The sequence below is a fragment of the Gavialis gangeticus genome, unplaced genomic scaffold (genome assembly GCF_001723915.1).
Source record: "Gavialis gangeticus isolate Ggan-Ray unplaced genomic scaffold, GavGan_comp1, whole genome shotgun sequence".
NCBI lineage: Eukaryota > Metazoa > Chordata > Crocodylia > Gavialidae > Gavialis > Gavialis gangeticus.
In genome coordinates, this window is record NW_017729034.1 from 52439286 (window position 1) to 52457079 (window position 17794).

Here is a 17794-nt window from a genome sequence, read left to right on the forward strand (position 1 = left end):
TGCTCTGGGTTTGCCTGGCCCATGTCTGCCTGCCATCCCGCTCTCCTCCCTCCCTCTTTGCCCGCTGCCTCCCCCTCCCTGCCAGCTGTTTTGGGGGACACTGCAACTGTGATCCCCCTGCTTTGCCCTCAGGCAGGGGGAAGCCCTGCTGTTCAGAGGGCTGGGGAATGTTCTGGCAGCAGTGCAAACTCAGGCCCATGCAGCCCGAGTCGCCCAGCTAGTTGCCACCTGCCTTCTCGCTGGTGCATGCGCAGTAGGGCAGAAGTGTTATGGACAGATAGACATACAGACAGACAAAGTCTTTTATTATATTAGAATTCTGGAATAGCTGTTCTAGGTTACTGTTCTGAATTTAACTCCATGTATAGATGCTTTTAGTTCAGAATAAGAGTGCTTTTTCTGTTGTTCAGTTTAATTGATTTTGAAAAGAGATTAAGGTTAACCGGAAAAAAGGTATCATGATTCTGGCATAAGTGGTGTTTGTACGTAGAATTAATTAGGAATAGTTATTCCACTTTAAATTTATAACGAGTTTTATTCTGGATTAACTTTCATGTGTAAATAAGCCCTAAAATGGAAGATAAAAGACCTAATACACATAGAGTGCAGTCCTCCAAGCTGTTACTCATATAAATTGTTGTCTTGTGTTCAGCAAATACTATTTGCATAAAGTTGCAGAATCAAGGTCATTCAGTGCAAGGCTAACACAGTAGTGTATCTGAAGCAGTACTCTGAAAGGAATGCAGGGAAAAAATAAAATAGCTTTGGAATAGACAGTTGTATACTAATGTGTTTTTAATATCTGTTTTTGCTGCTTCCACCTCTGTGTATTAACATTTTGGGCTCTTATGGTAGAATTTTTTTTCACTTAGTATGCTTAAATGATGGTTTTCTGGCCTGTGACGGATTGATCAGAGCATGCGTTTAGGCATTTGGAGACATGCAGGAGCCCTAGAGCCTGTCTCTCCCATTTCTTAGGCAAGTGCCCTAACTACTCAACTGTTGGCTAAAACACGGACGGGCTGTCCTCCTTCTCCTCCTCCTGTCTTTTTTCCCAGATTTATGCTCGGGCATACACATACGTAGCCATGTGCTTGTCTGATCAATGTGTGGCCCACAAAGCATTGTTAGAATATACATGTCCACATGACGCCCACACTGTAGGGCAGGGGTGGGCAATTTTTTTTGGGCGGAGGGCTGCTTACTGAGTTTTGGCAAGCCATCGAGGGCCACATGACAGGTAGCCAGGGGCAGAAATATTAATTTTCTAAATTTTTTAGGGGCCCTGCGGGCTGGATAGAATGGCCTGGCAGGCCACATTTTGCCCACCCCTTCTGTAGGGGGACCAAAATCGCAAATTGTGCATAAATGTCAGAAGCAACACTTAAGTAACTTGGTAAATTCCAGTTAGATACACAAAGTGAAATAGAGATCTGCCCTGTTAATGTTCATTTCTAGTTACATTTGTGACTGACTGTTATTACTCTGATTTTTGAGAGTCTAATGGAGTGAAAATCCAAAGCTTTGAGTTCTGTCCTCTGCTGCTCTCTCTCTCTTTGAATTGTATGGTAAATATCCACAGGATTGTTCATCCTTCTATGAATGGTTCGATAAATTACCATTGTTAATTTTAAAAAAGTGAAAAATGCCTGAATTTTTTTTTCTTTAAAGGTTGCTATAAGTTAAATTGATTAGAAAAAAAAGGATCTGTGCCCTGCTCCCACAATCCCAGCACCCATGAGAAGGGTTTATCATTAAGTGCAGCCTGTGGTCTCCCACCTGGACCTACTCCCACTCCATTGCTGCTGCAGAGGATGGGGGCTTGGGCAGGACAGTACAATGGGAGGGAGCCTGGTAAATCTATTGGCTGCATGGTGGCAGGGGGATCACGCTCCCTGCCCAGTGGTGATAGTGGGGGCTTGGGTTCATGTTGCCCGTGCTGTGGGGATCCTGGGAGCCCGTGTGGCATGCAGTCCCCAAGGCATTTGGCTTACGTGGTGTGTAGCCCAGTGCCTAAAACTGGTATGGCATGTGGCTTCTCGTTACTGTGAAGGACAGTCCTACTTTAAACTAATAGCAGTTCTTAATTTAAGATGAACTATTGCAGTTAGCGTGTTTCTATCATTTTAAGCTTTAGGGAGGACAGACCATCTTTTGTTATCTGTTTATGTACAGCATATAGTATATTTGGGTCACAGCCTGTGAGTAGGCTTCCTAGGAACAAACGATACAAATAATAGTAATGTATTTAGTGTGTTTAAATTTCACATTGTCTTTATTTTAATAAATATTCTTAGGTAAGAGATTGTGGGCTTTTAGGTTTATGTATTTTTTGAGATAAAGGCAATATGGCACTCTTACTGTGGAGTAAGCATGTTCACTTAGAGTTGTTCAGGATTAGCTAAGATGTAAGAACTGTCCCATACGTTTGAATGGCTTCTCAAAGCTGAAAACAAATTATTGTAATTTAAATGCCAGTGGTTAGTGCTGACCATTTTAGTAAAAGCATTCAGTAGTTCATCCTTCTGCTTTAGCTATGGTGAGTTAGTGTTCCTGGTGTTTCATAGCAATATGCTTGGTACTTGTGTGGCAGGGTTGTTTGCATAGTTTTAAGATTAGGTTAGACAAACACCATATAGGATAGTTTATAGAGGAACTATCCTGCCTTGAGTAAAGGATTGGACTAAATGACCTCCTAAGGTCCTTTCCAGTGCTACTTTTTTATGATTCCACCCATGATTGTGTGATTCTTTTTTATTTCATCATTTCAAAATATTGTACGTGCTTTCTAAGTGCCACATACTGTGACTAAAACTCAAAAGAAAATGTCGTCTAACAAATATTTTTTTTCTCTTTAGAGACCAGTTCTGAAAAAGGCTCTTATTGTTGTTCTACAGTGGTGTTTCAACCACAATTTCAGTGTTCGGCTTTATGCATTAATAGCACTTAAGAAGATCTGGGGCATGTGCAAAACACTGCATGTAGAAGAATTTGAGGCCTTAACACCCGTAATTGAATCTAGTCTCCATCAAGTGGAAAACATGCATGGCACAGGGTTAGTAAAATACTTTTGACTAACAATGTAACATATCCGTTTGTATTTACTGGATTGCAGAAGTCTGTTAATTTGTGATGTATGTGGAGCTTCTTAAACTGTTTACAAGTAGCACTTGATAATTTTATTTAATCTATTTAAGTAGAATATTTAGAACTGAAATGAAAAAACTTGTCATCTGACATGAAATGTAATGAAATGATAGTAGCCATCCTGTGTTCTCTCCAGTCCAGAAATCAAATGGTTTCATTTAATCTGAATGCATAATGCAGAGTTCCATATTCATCCAATAACTGTCTGAGAATGCGAACAGACTGTTATTTAGAGTGTCAGCAGTGTAACAGAGATGAATATAATCACTTGGGAAAGAGGGTTCATCACTCCTTGCAGGCTTTGTTCTCCCAGACTGAAAAACAAGCATAGTATGTTAGCTAAGAAATCTAGAGCAAATTTTAATTTATTCTTTTGTATTGCTAATTGGAGCTGGTTTGTCAGTATAATAAGTTTACAAAGCACAGATGTTATAAATATTTTATCTAACAGATTATTTTCCAGAAAATTTGCGTTTCCTGGCTAAATAAAAAGAAATGTCAGTACTTGTCTTACTCCTGTTTGGAGTTCCTTTGATTCAAATATCTTTTGTGTAAGGAAGCCTTGCTCAAATTGTAATGAGCCTTGCTGCATATAATGTTGCACTATGAAAACAGTGAGTGTTGGCAAAATTGAATGCTGTTAGTAATCTGTCTGCTTACTTCTTTACCCTGCGCCCAGTCAAATCTATGCAGACCTGGTATGACCTGCAAAATGGGGGTCCTCCTGCAAAATTGTATGGCACAGTAAAATAGAAGGAGAAAAATATTGGCTGCAGCTGGTTATTTGTAAGTGCATTTGCCAGTGAAGGTGAAAGAAGGGAGAAGTAATAGTGACATTGATTAGTCTGCTGTTTTTGAAGTGTACTTGTTTATAAATTGACTTCCATAAACACTCCTCCAGTTAATGATTTTGGAGCTTAACATTTTTTAAAATTAATTTAATTTTCAAATTACCTGCACTGCTACTATTCACTAGTCTAGTTAAGAATTCTTGAAATAGCTTATCTTTCATTTCTCCAAGAGAAATATGATGTACATATGAAACCCTTCTCGGGGCAGGATCCTCCTGGCTAATGTAATTCAGAGAGCTAGTGTGGTTTACTAGAAACGCAAAATGAATTAATTTCCTGTAGGGTATATTCAATATATTATAGATGGAATTTGGACTGACTTCTTACCATCTGACAATAAAGAAGTTAATTGTTTAGCAGTTTTATATGTCTCACAGTATTTTTGCCATTTATAGGAATGCTAAAAGGAATTGGCAACGAATCCAAGAACATTTCTTTTTTGCAACATTTCATCCACTTAAGGATTACAATCTAGAGGCAAGTACAAAATACTGTGCTTTGTTGGGCAATGCCTTTTTACTGCTTTGCTGCTGTATTTGTATATGGCCTTTTCTTCTGTATGATCAATTGTAATTGGTATCAGATATTTAGATGCAGATGGTTGTTTTACAGAAGTCCTGTCTAGAAAACTAAAGCATCAAAAAGAAAAGCTTTCGATGTAGGAGTATATTAGTTAATATGGAGGAAGCAGCTAGATTAACTCCTTATTGGTTATATTTTCTTTTGTTGCTTGATCAGCAGGGATCCTGGTTTTCTTTAATAAAAAAAATCACAAATTCTCTGATAAAACCCCCAAAATCCGTGATTAAAATGGAATACCACTATAAATATAGGTGTCAATTGAACACAATGTTTTATTGATATATTTACGATTTTAAAGCAAATTAGAAGCCTACCAGTGCCTCAGTCACTATAATAAAATACAATGTAAATATCTGTAAATTTTGGTATTTGATTTTGGGTTTTTTACCATGGAAAATCAGAGCCCCCCCTGCCCTCTTAGCTCACAGAACACAGGTCCAGGCCCCACACTCCTCACCACAGCCCACTGGCACAGCTTTTTGCCCTGCTGGAGGGGGCCCCCAGCTGCCAGGGCTACAGGGCCAAGGACATGAGTCTGCAGCCCCCTGCCCCTCACAGCAATGCCAGAGCCCCAGGTGTCACCTGTGGGATGCAGCAGCCCCAGCAGGGAGCGGAGCATGGAGTCTGGCTTCCCCTTGCCCCACACCCCATGTGGGCGGCATGGTCTGTTGGGGGAGGGGCAGGTGCGGGCTCGGGCAGGGGGGGATAGGGTTGGCTCCCCATTGCTGCGTGCAGTCTCAGGGGAAGGCAGGGGGGACCCGTGCCCCCTGGTGTGTGGGGCAGGTGTGGGGGTGGACTGCCTGCTGTGGGCTCGGGCTCCCCACCCTGCTGCCTTCTCTTGGGGCCTTTGTGGCCCAGCAGGCAGGACTGAGCGTGGCAGGGCAGAACAGGGTCAGGCAGGGAAGCTTCTTGCTGCTGCAAGCCCTGTGTTGCCCTGACAAGTTGTCCCCTGCATGCCTGGCAGCATGGGGGGCAGTGGCGTGGGGTTGTACCCCTCACTACTGCTGGTCAGGCAAGGAAGCCTCGCCAGGGCAATACAGGGCTCATGGGGCAAGAAGCTTCCCCTCCCAGACCCGCTCACCCTGCTGTGCCGAGTCCCATCCACTGGGCCACAGAGGTCCCAAGGGAGGGCAGCAGGGCAGGGAGCCCAAGCCTGCAGTGGGCAACCTGTCCTCCACCTGTGCACAGATCTGGGGGGCATGGGTCCCCCCCTGCCCCCCCCGCAAGAGTGCATGTGGTGGCAGGGAGCCAGCCCTACCCCCTAGACGAGCTGCCAGCAGCCCCATCCCCCACCCTCCCAGGGCCTGGCGGCCACACATTTCAACCCTGGGCCCCATGTACCCCCAGCTGGGCAGCTGCCCTAGTCCCAGTCCTGTCCAACTCCTTCCCTCCCTATGGGGGCCTCAACCCTGTCCCCTCCCCACCAGCTTAGCTGCAGGAGCTGCTGTCCAGGCTGCCTGGGGCCATGTACATGGTGCCTCTGCCAGACTGCCCTCCTCCCGTTTCCCCCAGCCCCTTGCAGGCTGGAACTCTGCCAGCCTGCAGAGAGCTCTTTGCAAAAGTGCAAAATATGTGCATTTCTCCATTAAAATGAAAAAATCCATTTTTCTTGAGTAAAAGGGGAAATTATGGGGTTTTTTTTCCATTTTTCCATGAGAAGAAAACCTGGATCCCTGTTGATGAGTTATTTTTAGTCACTTAGATCTAACCAGTTAGTCACCTATGGCGTGCTTGGATTTTTTTGTGACCCATCTTCTGTTCTGTCCAAATGTGTTTTGAAGTGACTTGGCTAAACCCTGTCTTCCGTCAAAGTCAAAGGGGAACCTCTTTAGCCTAGGTGCCTAGGTATGATTCAATCCTCTATGCTCAAATGGTCTGGATGTTTCACTGATCAAGCTATCCTTATGGCAGTTCTGCTGTCTGCTATTTGCTCTCAGTCTTTCGACACCTATTTCACAGCCTTGGAGACTCTCTAGCTCTTTTCAGAATCATAGATCTACCCATGGGAGCCCGTCTTCAGTAGCAGCTAGCATTTTAGCTTTAGTTAAGCAGGAAAGGGAGAGTGAGTCAGCTGAAGATTAGGCTTTGCCCCTGCTCTGTGCAGCCCTAACTCTGGAAGCATCTTTTCTTCATTCTGCCTTTCAAGAAGAAAATCGAGGGATGTTTTATGTGAGAAAATATAGTCTTTTTTCATGGGCTTGAACAGGGTGGAACAAGGTAATATTTAGGGACCTAATAGATAGAATGAGAGCAGATGCTAAAGCCAGAATTAATTTAGGCACATTGCTTTCTTCTCTCCTTGAGGAGCTGCTTCTGTTTTTCACTATGTCTCAAAAGAACTGGAATCCAGGTGGTCAGCAAGTGGGGAGGAGAAAGAAAGGCAAATAAGGATGATGAAGAGAAATAGTAGTGGGAGAATGAAGGGAGAAGGAGGAATAAATGAGGAAAACATGTCTGGCAAAACTAGCAGCTCCTCTCAGAGGTGGTGTTGCTTGTAAGAAAGCTGTGAAGGTATCTGGATATTTCAGAATAGGAAGAGTTTTCTGGACTCATTTGGCCAAGTTAGGAAAAATGTGACAATTTTGAACAGCACAGAAAAGAAAATAGGAGAAGAATTAAATGCTTTCAGAATCAACATCTTCAGTAACATAGGAGGCACAGTCCCAAGGTCTGGAACTGAAATTCTACAAAAAATTTAGCTTTGTTGTTTGGTATCTTCCTTTCTCCTTTTAATTATGGTTAGTTGTATTGGTAATGCTTTAATGGGAGTTTGCCACTGGCTTTCAACCCATCCTATTTCCATAACTCAGTCAGTCAATACTTGCTGTAGTAGGGTTGGAGTGTTGCTGTAGCCAGGAAATGTATGAGGGGCAATATTTGTTAGCAGCAGTTTATAACAGTCGTCTCTCAAAATGTTAGTGTGTCAGATGTCCAAGTCTGACAGGAGTTGTTGGGGTATACTGTCTGGCACTATACTGTATTCTCATTAAGAAGTTTCAGCACAGCCAATGGAAAATACCTCCCTTAATCATTTTACTATGCCAGTTCTACTGCAGGTTTATCAAATATGTTGAAGTTCAGATTCTGAGTTTTTATGGCTGGAGAATTTAAAATGTACTTTCTTTTATTCTGCTCATTGAGCAAAAAACTTGTTTTCGAATCAGTCATTTAAGAATCCATAGATTTGGAGCATCTTCACAAATGTCTCATTTTATAAGAGCATATGTAATTCAAGCCATCCAGAGGATTGGTTAATAGATTGGTTATCTAAAGTGCTTAATATTTTCTGTTACAGCACAAAGTTGAGTCACTTTCATTAGAATTGCAGCAGCTTGTAACTACCAGTTTACTACTTTGCTTACTACAGTTTTATTTTCCTGCAGAGTAGATTTTCATGTTTTTCCCTAAAGGAAGCACCACGTTTTGATTAAGACGGGCATAATTTTATTTGAGCTTTGCTGGCACCTTTTCTTAATTCCAAACCAACATGATATTCAGTGATTATACCAAAATATCAGGGGATGTAATTCTACTGAATAAGCAGAACTCCCCATTGTTGTTGCAGAACAACCTGGTTTTCTTGCTGGGTTTTTTCCCCTCATTTTTCTTGTTTTACATTTTGGCTGGTTATGGCTTATTTGTATGAGTTCAAATATTCCTATTAGTAGGGGAGAGGATTAAAATTGTCTTTGAAATGTATAGATTAAGAAATGTATTCTACTCCAAGATTCCAAGCTCTAATATCCCTTGCATAGTGTCTTACCCCGCCCGGGCTCGGTGTCTCTGCAGCAGCCCCGATGCTCAGGCCTCTGCTGCACACACGTGTTGCCATGAAAGTGGCAGCAGCAGCAGGAGCCAGTAATGAACGGTCCCTTTGATGCTGAGTGCAGCGCCCCGTGACCACTCCCCAGCACCCCTTCCCGCTGCTCGCCAGGACCAGTATTCTACTGTGGGCTGAAGCTGGCTGGGGGCCACAGGGACCAGATTACACTCGCCATGGTGCTCCAGGCACACAGCTGTAATTATTGGCTACAACGACCAAAAAAAACCGATAACTGACATCATTTCTCCTTTTATTGGTGCCAATCCAATAGCCAACCAATATACTGGTGCACCCCTAGTTAGTTTTATATCTTTTTACAGCTATTTTTCCTGACATTGCACTGAAACTGTTTTGTTGCATTGCAGACGATATTTTACACCCTTCCACGCCTTTCGGAACTGGTTGAAGATGAATGGATCTCACTTTGTAAATTTACCAGATTCACTAGCATTCCTTTGCCATCAACATATCAGTGGTATCATTCTCGAGCTGAACTTCTTGACCTAAAGCCAAGTGATTGGTCTCAGCAAGACAAGGGTAAACTATAAACATGTCATACTTTAAGTATAATGGATGTGTACTAGTGGTAGCAGTGTATTTGCTCTACAAAATTTAATTTTAAAATCTTGGAGAGAAATTTATTTGTGTGATGCTATTAAGGATATCTCATATCCAAATCAGCATAATGTGTTCAGGTTACTGAGGACATGTGACTCTGTGAGAGAGACGCACTGTTTGGGGCATGTTACTTTACTAAGACACTGAGCCAGTTGCATTATAATATCAGCATTTTCCATGTCTGTACAGCTAATCCTAACACATCTTCTTAGGTTCAAATTCAGTTGAAATGGATAACCAAACAGAATGGACTGATGTTCAGAAAAAGATTATCCCTTGGAAAAATAGCATTCCTGATTTAGACCTGGAACTGGTGTTTCAGGACCGTGCTGCTAAACTTGGTAAATCAAACAGTAGACTGATTGTAGTGGCTTCACTTATTGATAAACCCACAAATTTAGGAGGTAAGGTTGAATGCATGTTTTTAATGCTTTGTTAGTGCATATTTCCAAATTGTGAAACTAATTTAAAATTACCAAGTCTGCATATTTTGTCTGTTCCATATGGAAAATGCTTTTTTGTGTTTTAGATAGAAATAGGCATTTCCATTTTAATGAAGAGTTAGTTCACAAAGTGAAAACATATCCATTCCTTCTATCTTCCAAGAATATTTTATTGTCATTGCTTACAAAAAAGACATTTCCTTTATGTTAAAAACCTAACTCTCTAATTATAAGCAGGAGAAATCCTGGAAATGCTTACTGCAGGGTTTAGAGCTTCTTGCTATGGACAGTTCCCCTGACTACAGCGAAACTATTGATGATAGATAAGCACTACTGATAACATTTGCAGGGTTGTGCTCTACTGGATACATACTGCAAGGTAGTATAGAAATTAGAGCAAATTAGATGCACATTTGTGTGCATTCATGTATGTATGTAACCCTCTGTGCATACATACATGCTAACTCACAGTTTTGTAACAACATTGGAAAGAAATATTTCAGAATACCTTCTAGGACATAGTATTGCTTTTATATTCCCTTAAATATAAAGTACTCTGATAGGATATAGAAAACATTTCTCTGGTGACATTAGAACTCTTGTTGAGAGGTATAATTTGGAATAGATATAAAAAGGTCCTGGAAAGATTTTTGTTGATTAGCAAAAGAATGATAGAGGAAACAAAAAAAAAAAAGAAAAAAAAGAAGTATATTATCAATTATTTGTTCTCAGATTCTTATCTTTTTCACAAGTTGCTATATCCTAGTTTTGTTTATGCTAACCATTATATGGTAATCATATTTTAAATCTTATGCTTATTTATAGGCTTGTGTCGTACAAGTGAAATATTTGGGGCATCTGCTCTAGTTGTTGGCAGCCTTCGTTATATACATGATAAACAGTTTCAGCAGCTCAGTGTTTCTGCGGAACAGTGGCTTCCCCTTCTTGAGGTGAGATCTACCTAAATTTAATCTAGCCAATGCATAAAAGTCAGGGTGCTTATTAACTCTTTCTTACTTAGCAAAAGTACCTCCTGCTGCATTTCCCGTTAGTATCAAGTATACTGTGTTGGTCTGCTGCTTTTGGAAGTCCTTGTGGCAATTTTTTAAGTGGTTGCTTTGCTTTTATTTTCAAAGGTTATTGTTGTGTAAAAGAAACTGATTATGCTAGTTGCCTTTTTTGTAGCATGCTCTGTGTGTAATTTTTTATAGGTGTTGATTATGTGTTGAAATTTACCATTCATTTGGAAAACTTGAGATAAACAACATTTAAATGAATCACTTATCTTCTTTGGCCCATTGCCTTTGGTGACTTAATGAGAATCATTAATCACACAGTTTGCCTAAAACCAATTTATAAGATAGCTTTCAGAGCGTGTTCTTTAACTTACCAAAATCAGGCCTCTTTTTCCTTCTGAATATAGATCTAGTACTCAGCAACATATGCAAGCTACTGGTAGATGGTTATATTGATCTACCCATTTTCAAGGTCAGCTTCATTTATTATTTGCAGTCTGAAAAATTAACTTTCTGATGTGGAGTGTTTTCTGCGTTTACAGATTTTTGCCTGGCATTTAAAATACAGATGCGTTTTCAGCATATATTGGTCATATGGCACTATAGCTGAATAAAATACAAATAGACAAACATTTAAACAACAGTTTCTATGTCCATGTATGTGCAGCACTGTGAGAGACATTTTACATCTCTTTGATAGAATTGGAGCTTAATAGGTATGAGTCCAAAAAAAGCCCGTACAGGGAAGGAAAAGGAAAAATGAAGAAAATAAGTTATTAAGAACTATTAAAGCATAACACTATATAAAAAAAGAAAGGCAGTTGAAAGGGTTGAAAGCCAGTGGCAAAGAGCGATTGATAGTTTCTCAGTAAAATGATGGCATTTGTCTTCAAGTATTGTCCACAGATTTCATTGTTGATGCGTGTGCATCTCACACTATGAAACTGGTTTATTCAGAATTACAGCTTGTTGTGTCTGTACCTGAGTTCCAGGGGCCCTTGTAAACCATACTGCAGCCAAAGGTTTGGGATTAACCTGTTCGTTATATATGAAGGGCAGGATGGGTTAACCTATTGGCTCCTGCTCTAGCCCAGCCCCAGCTCCAGGGCCCAGTCCCAGTTTCTGCCACCACTGCTACTGGGGCGGGCTGCAGCCAGAGAAACCACATTTTCTGTGCCCCAGGCTGGAGCAGGGCTGGAAACTGCTGGTGGAGCAAGGGTAAGCAGGGGTGAAAGAAGGAGTGAGTCAGGGGGCCTTGAGGCTGCAGTGCAGAGAAGTGGGAGCAGAGACAGCAGAGGGGCAGACTGCAGCTGCAACCATGGGTCAGGGACAAAGCTAGAGCCATCCATAGCAACTGTGTCCTTCACCACCTGGTACTCAAATCCAAAACAAGGGGCTTTTCCCCTGTGTTAAGTGGGGGGGGGATAGTCTTGGATTTGAAGAAATATTGTAGTTAAGGCTCAGGTTGCCCTCTAGCCCCTCTCAGATTAATTTTAGTAAGTCATCCTGTACTCCAGAGTTGAGCCACCTAAAAAAATCCCATTTAATTTCTTCAAGAAATAAGTTGCCTGTAAGGAGAGAACAGAACTGGGGTTCCTAGGGATATGTTGCCCACATGGATTCCAAGCATAGTGCATGTGTCTCATGCTCACAAAATCAGATCCTTTGTTTCACAGTGTCCATTGGGACTGCATTTGGTAGTCCTAGGTGCCATTGCTGCTCCAAATCTTACAAAAGGCAGAGCATGCTTGACTGACAGAATCCTAGATGCATAGGACTTCACTTCTTGTTTGTCTTCATTGCAAATGTGAAATTCATGTGGACAATATATCTAACCACAGTTACTGGAGAGGACCTATATGGTGCCTTACACAGAGCTAAAGGGAAAAAGCCAGACTTCCACAACATCAGAGGACCTCAGAAAATTGGGCATCTAGCCTCAAGTTAAACAACCAGAATCGGCAGCCACTTCTGAAAATGAACCCATTTCCTCTTTCCTTTCCTTGTCTGTAAGTTATGTTCTCTCAGACGTGTTGTGAGAGTAGATTCATTAATGTTTTAGCGGTGGTGATGGACAAGGGGTTTTAGAGATGCAAAGGAAGAAGTGAGACTATAGTCAGGAAAAGTCTGGGAATCTAATAAAGGAATCAGATTATTCCAGAAAGGAATTGAAGATTGCTATCCTGCATGATAAGGATTGTCAGAGATTGGGAGCAGAGGATTAGGGGTGTCAGAGATTGGGAGCAGTGCCTTGGAAAAAAAAAGTAGAAGTCCAGATTATTGTGTGTTTAGCTCAAGTTTGTATTTAAAACTCCTACAGAAAGGCCTTATTAGTCCATGGTGTTGTCCAGGACATCTGATAAATTGCAACTCTGCAAGTTACTGCATTTGGTAGTGGCTTCTGCTAACAGCACTCATGGGTTGAAAGCTATGTCAACAGAGAGAAGGCTTTGTGAACCTATGGGCCGTACATCAAAAGGCTGCAGTTATTTTCTGGATATCATAGTCCAATATGTAGGCAATACAAAATCTCTTAAGTATTTTTAAATGAAAATGTCTTCATACATCTAGAAACTAGGATATACTTTGGAATTAAAATATACAAATAGATCAATATAAAGTCTTGAGTTTTTTGGGTGATAGTTTTGTAGGTTTACAAAGTATCTACGTGTTTTTATACTTTCCCCCTCTTTTTAATGTGCAGGTGAAACCATCTCAGCTTGTAGAGTATTTACAGCAGAAAAAAATGGAAGGCTACACTATCATAGGGGTGGAGCAGACAGCCAAAAGTTCTGACCTGACAGAATATTGCTTTCCAGAGAAATCCTTGTTATTGCTGGGGTAAGTTACAATCAGCCTCTACATGAGAAAAGAAGCTATTGAGTGATTTGGCATAATACCTAACCCTTCCTGGTGGGTAGAATAATTTGAAAACTAGTCATGTTGGCAAATGTGAGGATTAGGAAAGATGCTCTGTTTTAGATTGTAGGTGCACCTTTTTGCTGGCACATGTTTACCCCAATGTCATTTGACTTTACGGCAAAAGTAGAGTGGACACATGACTTGTACACTGGGGTTAGTCACTTTGGTCCACCAAAAAATGCAGTAACTTTACACAGAGTGAGTTATACTGGTGTAAGTGTCATGTTTACAGCAGTAGGCAGTTTTATCCCAGAGTAGCTATTTGCCCAGTGCACACAAGCTACTGCTTACTCCCCTTCTACTGAGTGGCAAGGTATTAAAAACTGTGGAGCAATAGCTTTCTTGAGGAAACTGGTCATGTTTCTGGTTTGGACACTAGTTTAATTTTAATCTGGACTAAAACCAAGATAAATTACCCTGGTATATAAATAGTGTGCCTGACCCAAGTGATTTTCTTACCTTGCCTAGGGGCTAGGGCACTAGGGGAGATGGACTTGATTTCTAGGTCTGTTGCTGGCCCTTTTGGACATCTTGTACAAGTCACATTTCCCTGTGCCTCAGTTTTCCTGTCTGTAAAATGGGGAAATGATAGTGAACCCCCTTTGAGGTCTACAGATGAAAAGTGCTGTAAGGGCTGCATATGCTTATTAGTATAAAGACTGACAACATTAAACTATGGATCAGTGTTTGCCATTAAAAGAGTAAAAGGATTGCTGTCTCTTTTCTTACCACAAAGCATTGCAGCATGACGACCATCTTCCTTGTTTGGAGAGATGCTGAATGGGAACTTCATAGTAGAATGATATTAGTTCCTTTGTACCACTACAGGGTTTGCTTCAGATGGAAGAGTTCTACTCATCTCTCAGAAACTGAGTATACTGTTTACTTAGATCAGTGGTTTTCGACCTTTTTGTATTTGTGGACCCCTAAAAAATTTCAAAGGGAGATGCAGACATAGTTGGTGGACCCTCAGGGGTCCACAGACCACAGATTGGAAATCACTAATTTAGAGCATCTCAGCTATTACTTGGCCAGGGAGCTAAAGATGCATTCAGTGAGTCTTTTGGCATGCCAATGTAGTGTGATAAAACTCATAACTCTTTTCTAATAATTCCGCAGTCCCTTGTTCCCTTTGTTACCCTTCCACCTTCACATTGTAGTTTTGTTACACACTTCAGATTACCTGTTTGTCTTCTGAATACCTATACGTCATTTTCAGTGAACTCATTCTGAAAGGTACAGCTTGCATAAGCACTGTTTAAGGATGTGCACTGGAAATGGCAGGATTTGATTTGAATAAAATTGGTAATATAATTTAGGATATCCAGGGATAGCGGAGTGGTTGAACATCTTGTATCTGTCTTATCCCTAGTAATATAGGAAGCTTTGCTGCGAAAAAAAATTACTTTTGTGGCAAAAATATATGTATTAAACCTTCTCCTTTGCTGCTCTTTTCATTTTTGTATTGAAATCATCAGTAATTACTATATGTGAAGTAAATATCAGTTGGCCTGGTAAACTTCACAAATATGGATGGAGCTGGCAGCCACTACAGTGTTTTCTGAGTGGCTTTTGCTACCGAAGTTATATTTTTTGTCTTTGATATTCTGGAGCATTCAGTTTCTTTAGAATAGCAATTTCCTGAGGGTGTGCCAGGAAAAACGGGCTGGATGGAACTCCAGCTGTGTTGGCCCTATGCACAGTTAGATTGGGCCCTGGCTGGGCCATAACTACACACAGGATTTGGCCCACAGACCAAATCTGACCTGTGGCCTGGAGAGTGAAGTGTTCTACCAGTTATAATCCAGAAAAAAAGTGTGCCCTGGGCATCAAACATTTGGGAAATGTTGCCTTAGAGACTGGATCAAGTGATACTTCTTTTTCTGTTCCTCTTTCTCTGGAGGTGTAATGGTTTTTTTTTTTTTTTTTTTTCTCCTTGTTAGAAATGAACATGAAGGAATCCCAGTAAACCTGATTCAGCTTCTGGATGTGTGTGTGGAAATTCCTCAACAGGGTATCATTCGCTCACTCAATGTTCATGTAAGTGGAGCTCTGCTGATTTGGGAATATACAAGACAACAAATGATCAAGCAGAAACAACTGAAATAGCTGGAAGAGTCTTGTGCCTTACAGTGCAGCTGGATGGATGGCTCTTATGGTGCTATAAAATATTTTTAAATACATGGAATAATTAAGCTCAGGGTGAATGAGTGTGTTTTTAACTTACGCATGTCTTACTATTTTCCTGTATTGTGCAAATACTGGTTTTTAAATGCCTTAACATATGATCTGATTGTATACTCCTGTTTTATTGGTAATAAATATTCTTATTTGTATATGGGTGACTTTTTGCTATTTCAACATCAGTATAGCAACATAAATAACAAGATTTTAATGATCCCTTCTTCACTTGATTCTCTTTCAGTTTGCTTCAAAATGTATGACGTTTGTGTTATAACTAGGGGTCCTGGTTGTCTAAAAATCACAAATTCTCTGATTAAACCCCCCCAAAAATCATACCATCCCCTTGCCCCTTCTATCACCAGGATGCGGGTCCAGCTGTGGCTGCCACCCCCCCCTCCCCACACTGCTTTATGGTGCTTAGCAGCCCTGATATGCTGGTGCCCTGCCTAAGCCATTACCCCTCACTCCTGACCCACAGCCACCCAGCCCTGCCAGTGCCCCTCACTCCCCACCTACAGCCCCCTGCCCCCTCCAGCCCTGCCAGAGAGGGCCCCAAGCTGCCAGGGCGGTGGGACCAGGCACCCGGGTGTGCAGCTCTCTGCCCCCTGCAGCAATGTCCAAGCCCACAGGAGGCAATAGCTGCTGTGACATAGCAGAACACAGAACCCGGTTCCCCCACCCTCATGGGTGGCACGGCCAGAGCAGAGCCTGTGGGGGGAGGGGGAGAGTGGATGTGGACTGCCCATTGAAGGCTTGGGGCGCCCTGCCCTGCTGCTCTCCCCTGGGACCTCCGTGGCCCAGTGGGCAAGACCCAGCATAGCAGGGCAGAGCAGGACCAGGCAGGGAAGCTCATTGCTGCCACTGGGAGCTCTGTGCTGCCATAGTGAGGGGCCTACTGCCTGCCCAGCAGCAGCAAGGAGCAGAACTCCGCACCTCCACCCCTGCTGCTGCCAGACACGCAGCGGGTGCCTCGCCATGCTGGTGTGGGCCATGCAGTGGTGGCATCACGCTTCCCCACCTGGTCCCTGTTGCGCTGGGTTCTGCCTGCTGGGCTGCAGAGGCCCTGGGGGACAGGGAGCCCTAAGCCAGCAGTGGGGCAGCCTGTCCCTGCCCCACACACAAATCTGGGAGGCACATACCTCTCACACGCTCCATCCCCAAAGTAGGTAGTGGTGGGGAGCCTGCCCCCCCAGACAAGCCACCCACAGCTCTGATCCACTCCCTGCCCAGGCCCTGCGGCTGCATTCTGGTGGGCCCAACTGGACAGCATCCCCAGCCCCACAGGTGACCGGTAGGATGGGCATGGGTGTGGGGGGAGGCATGTGCCCCCGACAGGGCCATCCTCCACTGCCAACAGCTTCTGCAGGTGCCCCCCCCAGAGTCAGGAGACACCAGTTGCCCATGCCTAACTCCCTCCCTCCCACATGGGGAGACCTCCCCCCCCACTTCCCTATGGGGAGCTGTTCTCCAGGCTGCCTGGCAGCCATATGCACGTGTATCTGTACACATGTGCAAGGTGCTCCCTGCCTGGCAGCCCTCCTCCCACTCTCCCCCAGCCCCTTGCAGGCTGGAGCTCTGCCACCCTGCAAGCAGAAACCCACCACTTCCCACGTTTTTGTCCTTAAAATGAGAAAAGCTAGGTTTTACTGCATTTTTTTTGTGGCAAGTGGAAAACCTGGATCCCTGGTTGTAACAGTGACAGCTCTAATAGCAGGTATATTTGAGGTCAAAGTGACTTCCATTTTAAATTCCCATCCACTTTTGAATTCTGAGGTAGAATACTTCTAGGTTTCTATGGAATTTGGATACAGCAGACTAGATATTTTAGAGGTCTATTACTCAGGCAGAGATGGAACTGGGACTAGCTTCCTGGATTAAGGACAACAAGAAGTCCTTCTTTAAATATATAGGGGGTAAAAAGAAGGTTCCGGGTAACGTGGGGCCCCTACAGGACATTAGGAAATTTGGTCGTCACACCAGATGATAAAGCCAACATATTTAACAATTTCTTTGCCTCTGTCTTCCTAAGCAGGGACTGGAACAGCCGCCCCCCTCACGCCCCAGGGGAGGCACATCTGGGCCAAGGGTTAGTGAGGAACTAGTTAGGGAGCTTCTGGAGGGACTGGACGTATTCAAGTCAGCCGGTCCGGATGATCTCCACCCTACAGTACTAAAGGAATTGGCTGAGGTCATTGCAGGACCCCTGGC

The 17794-nt window shown here is 42.8% G+C and overlaps 1 protein-coding gene across 2 annotated transcripts in view; it reads left to right on the plus strand.

The window, feature by feature from the left end:
• Nucleotides 1–15738, plus strand: part of TARBP1 (TAR (HIV-1) RNA binding protein 1) — a 104339-nt gene extending 88601 nt beyond the window's left edge. Inside the window, exons 23-29 of one of the 2 annotated variants that reach the window (XM_019527099.1) lie at nt 2859–3055; nt 4394–4475; nt 8769–8940; nt 9234–9362; nt 10290–10414; nt 13185–13321; nt 15346–15738. In XM_019527099.1, coding sequence (XP_019382644.1) covers nt 2859–3055; nt 4394–4475; nt 8769–8940; nt 9234–9362; nt 10290–10414; nt 13185–13321; nt 15346–15511 — 1008 coding nt within the window. In that variant the 3' untranslated portion in view covers nt 15512–15738. Of the gene's footprint in view, nt 1–2858; nt 3056–4393; nt 4476–8768; nt 8941–9233; nt 9426–10289; nt 10415–13184; nt 13322–15345 lie in introns of both variants that reach the window. The other variant, XM_019527098.1, reaches the window with a different exon arrangement.
• Nucleotides 15739–17794: the final 2056 nt, after the last annotated feature.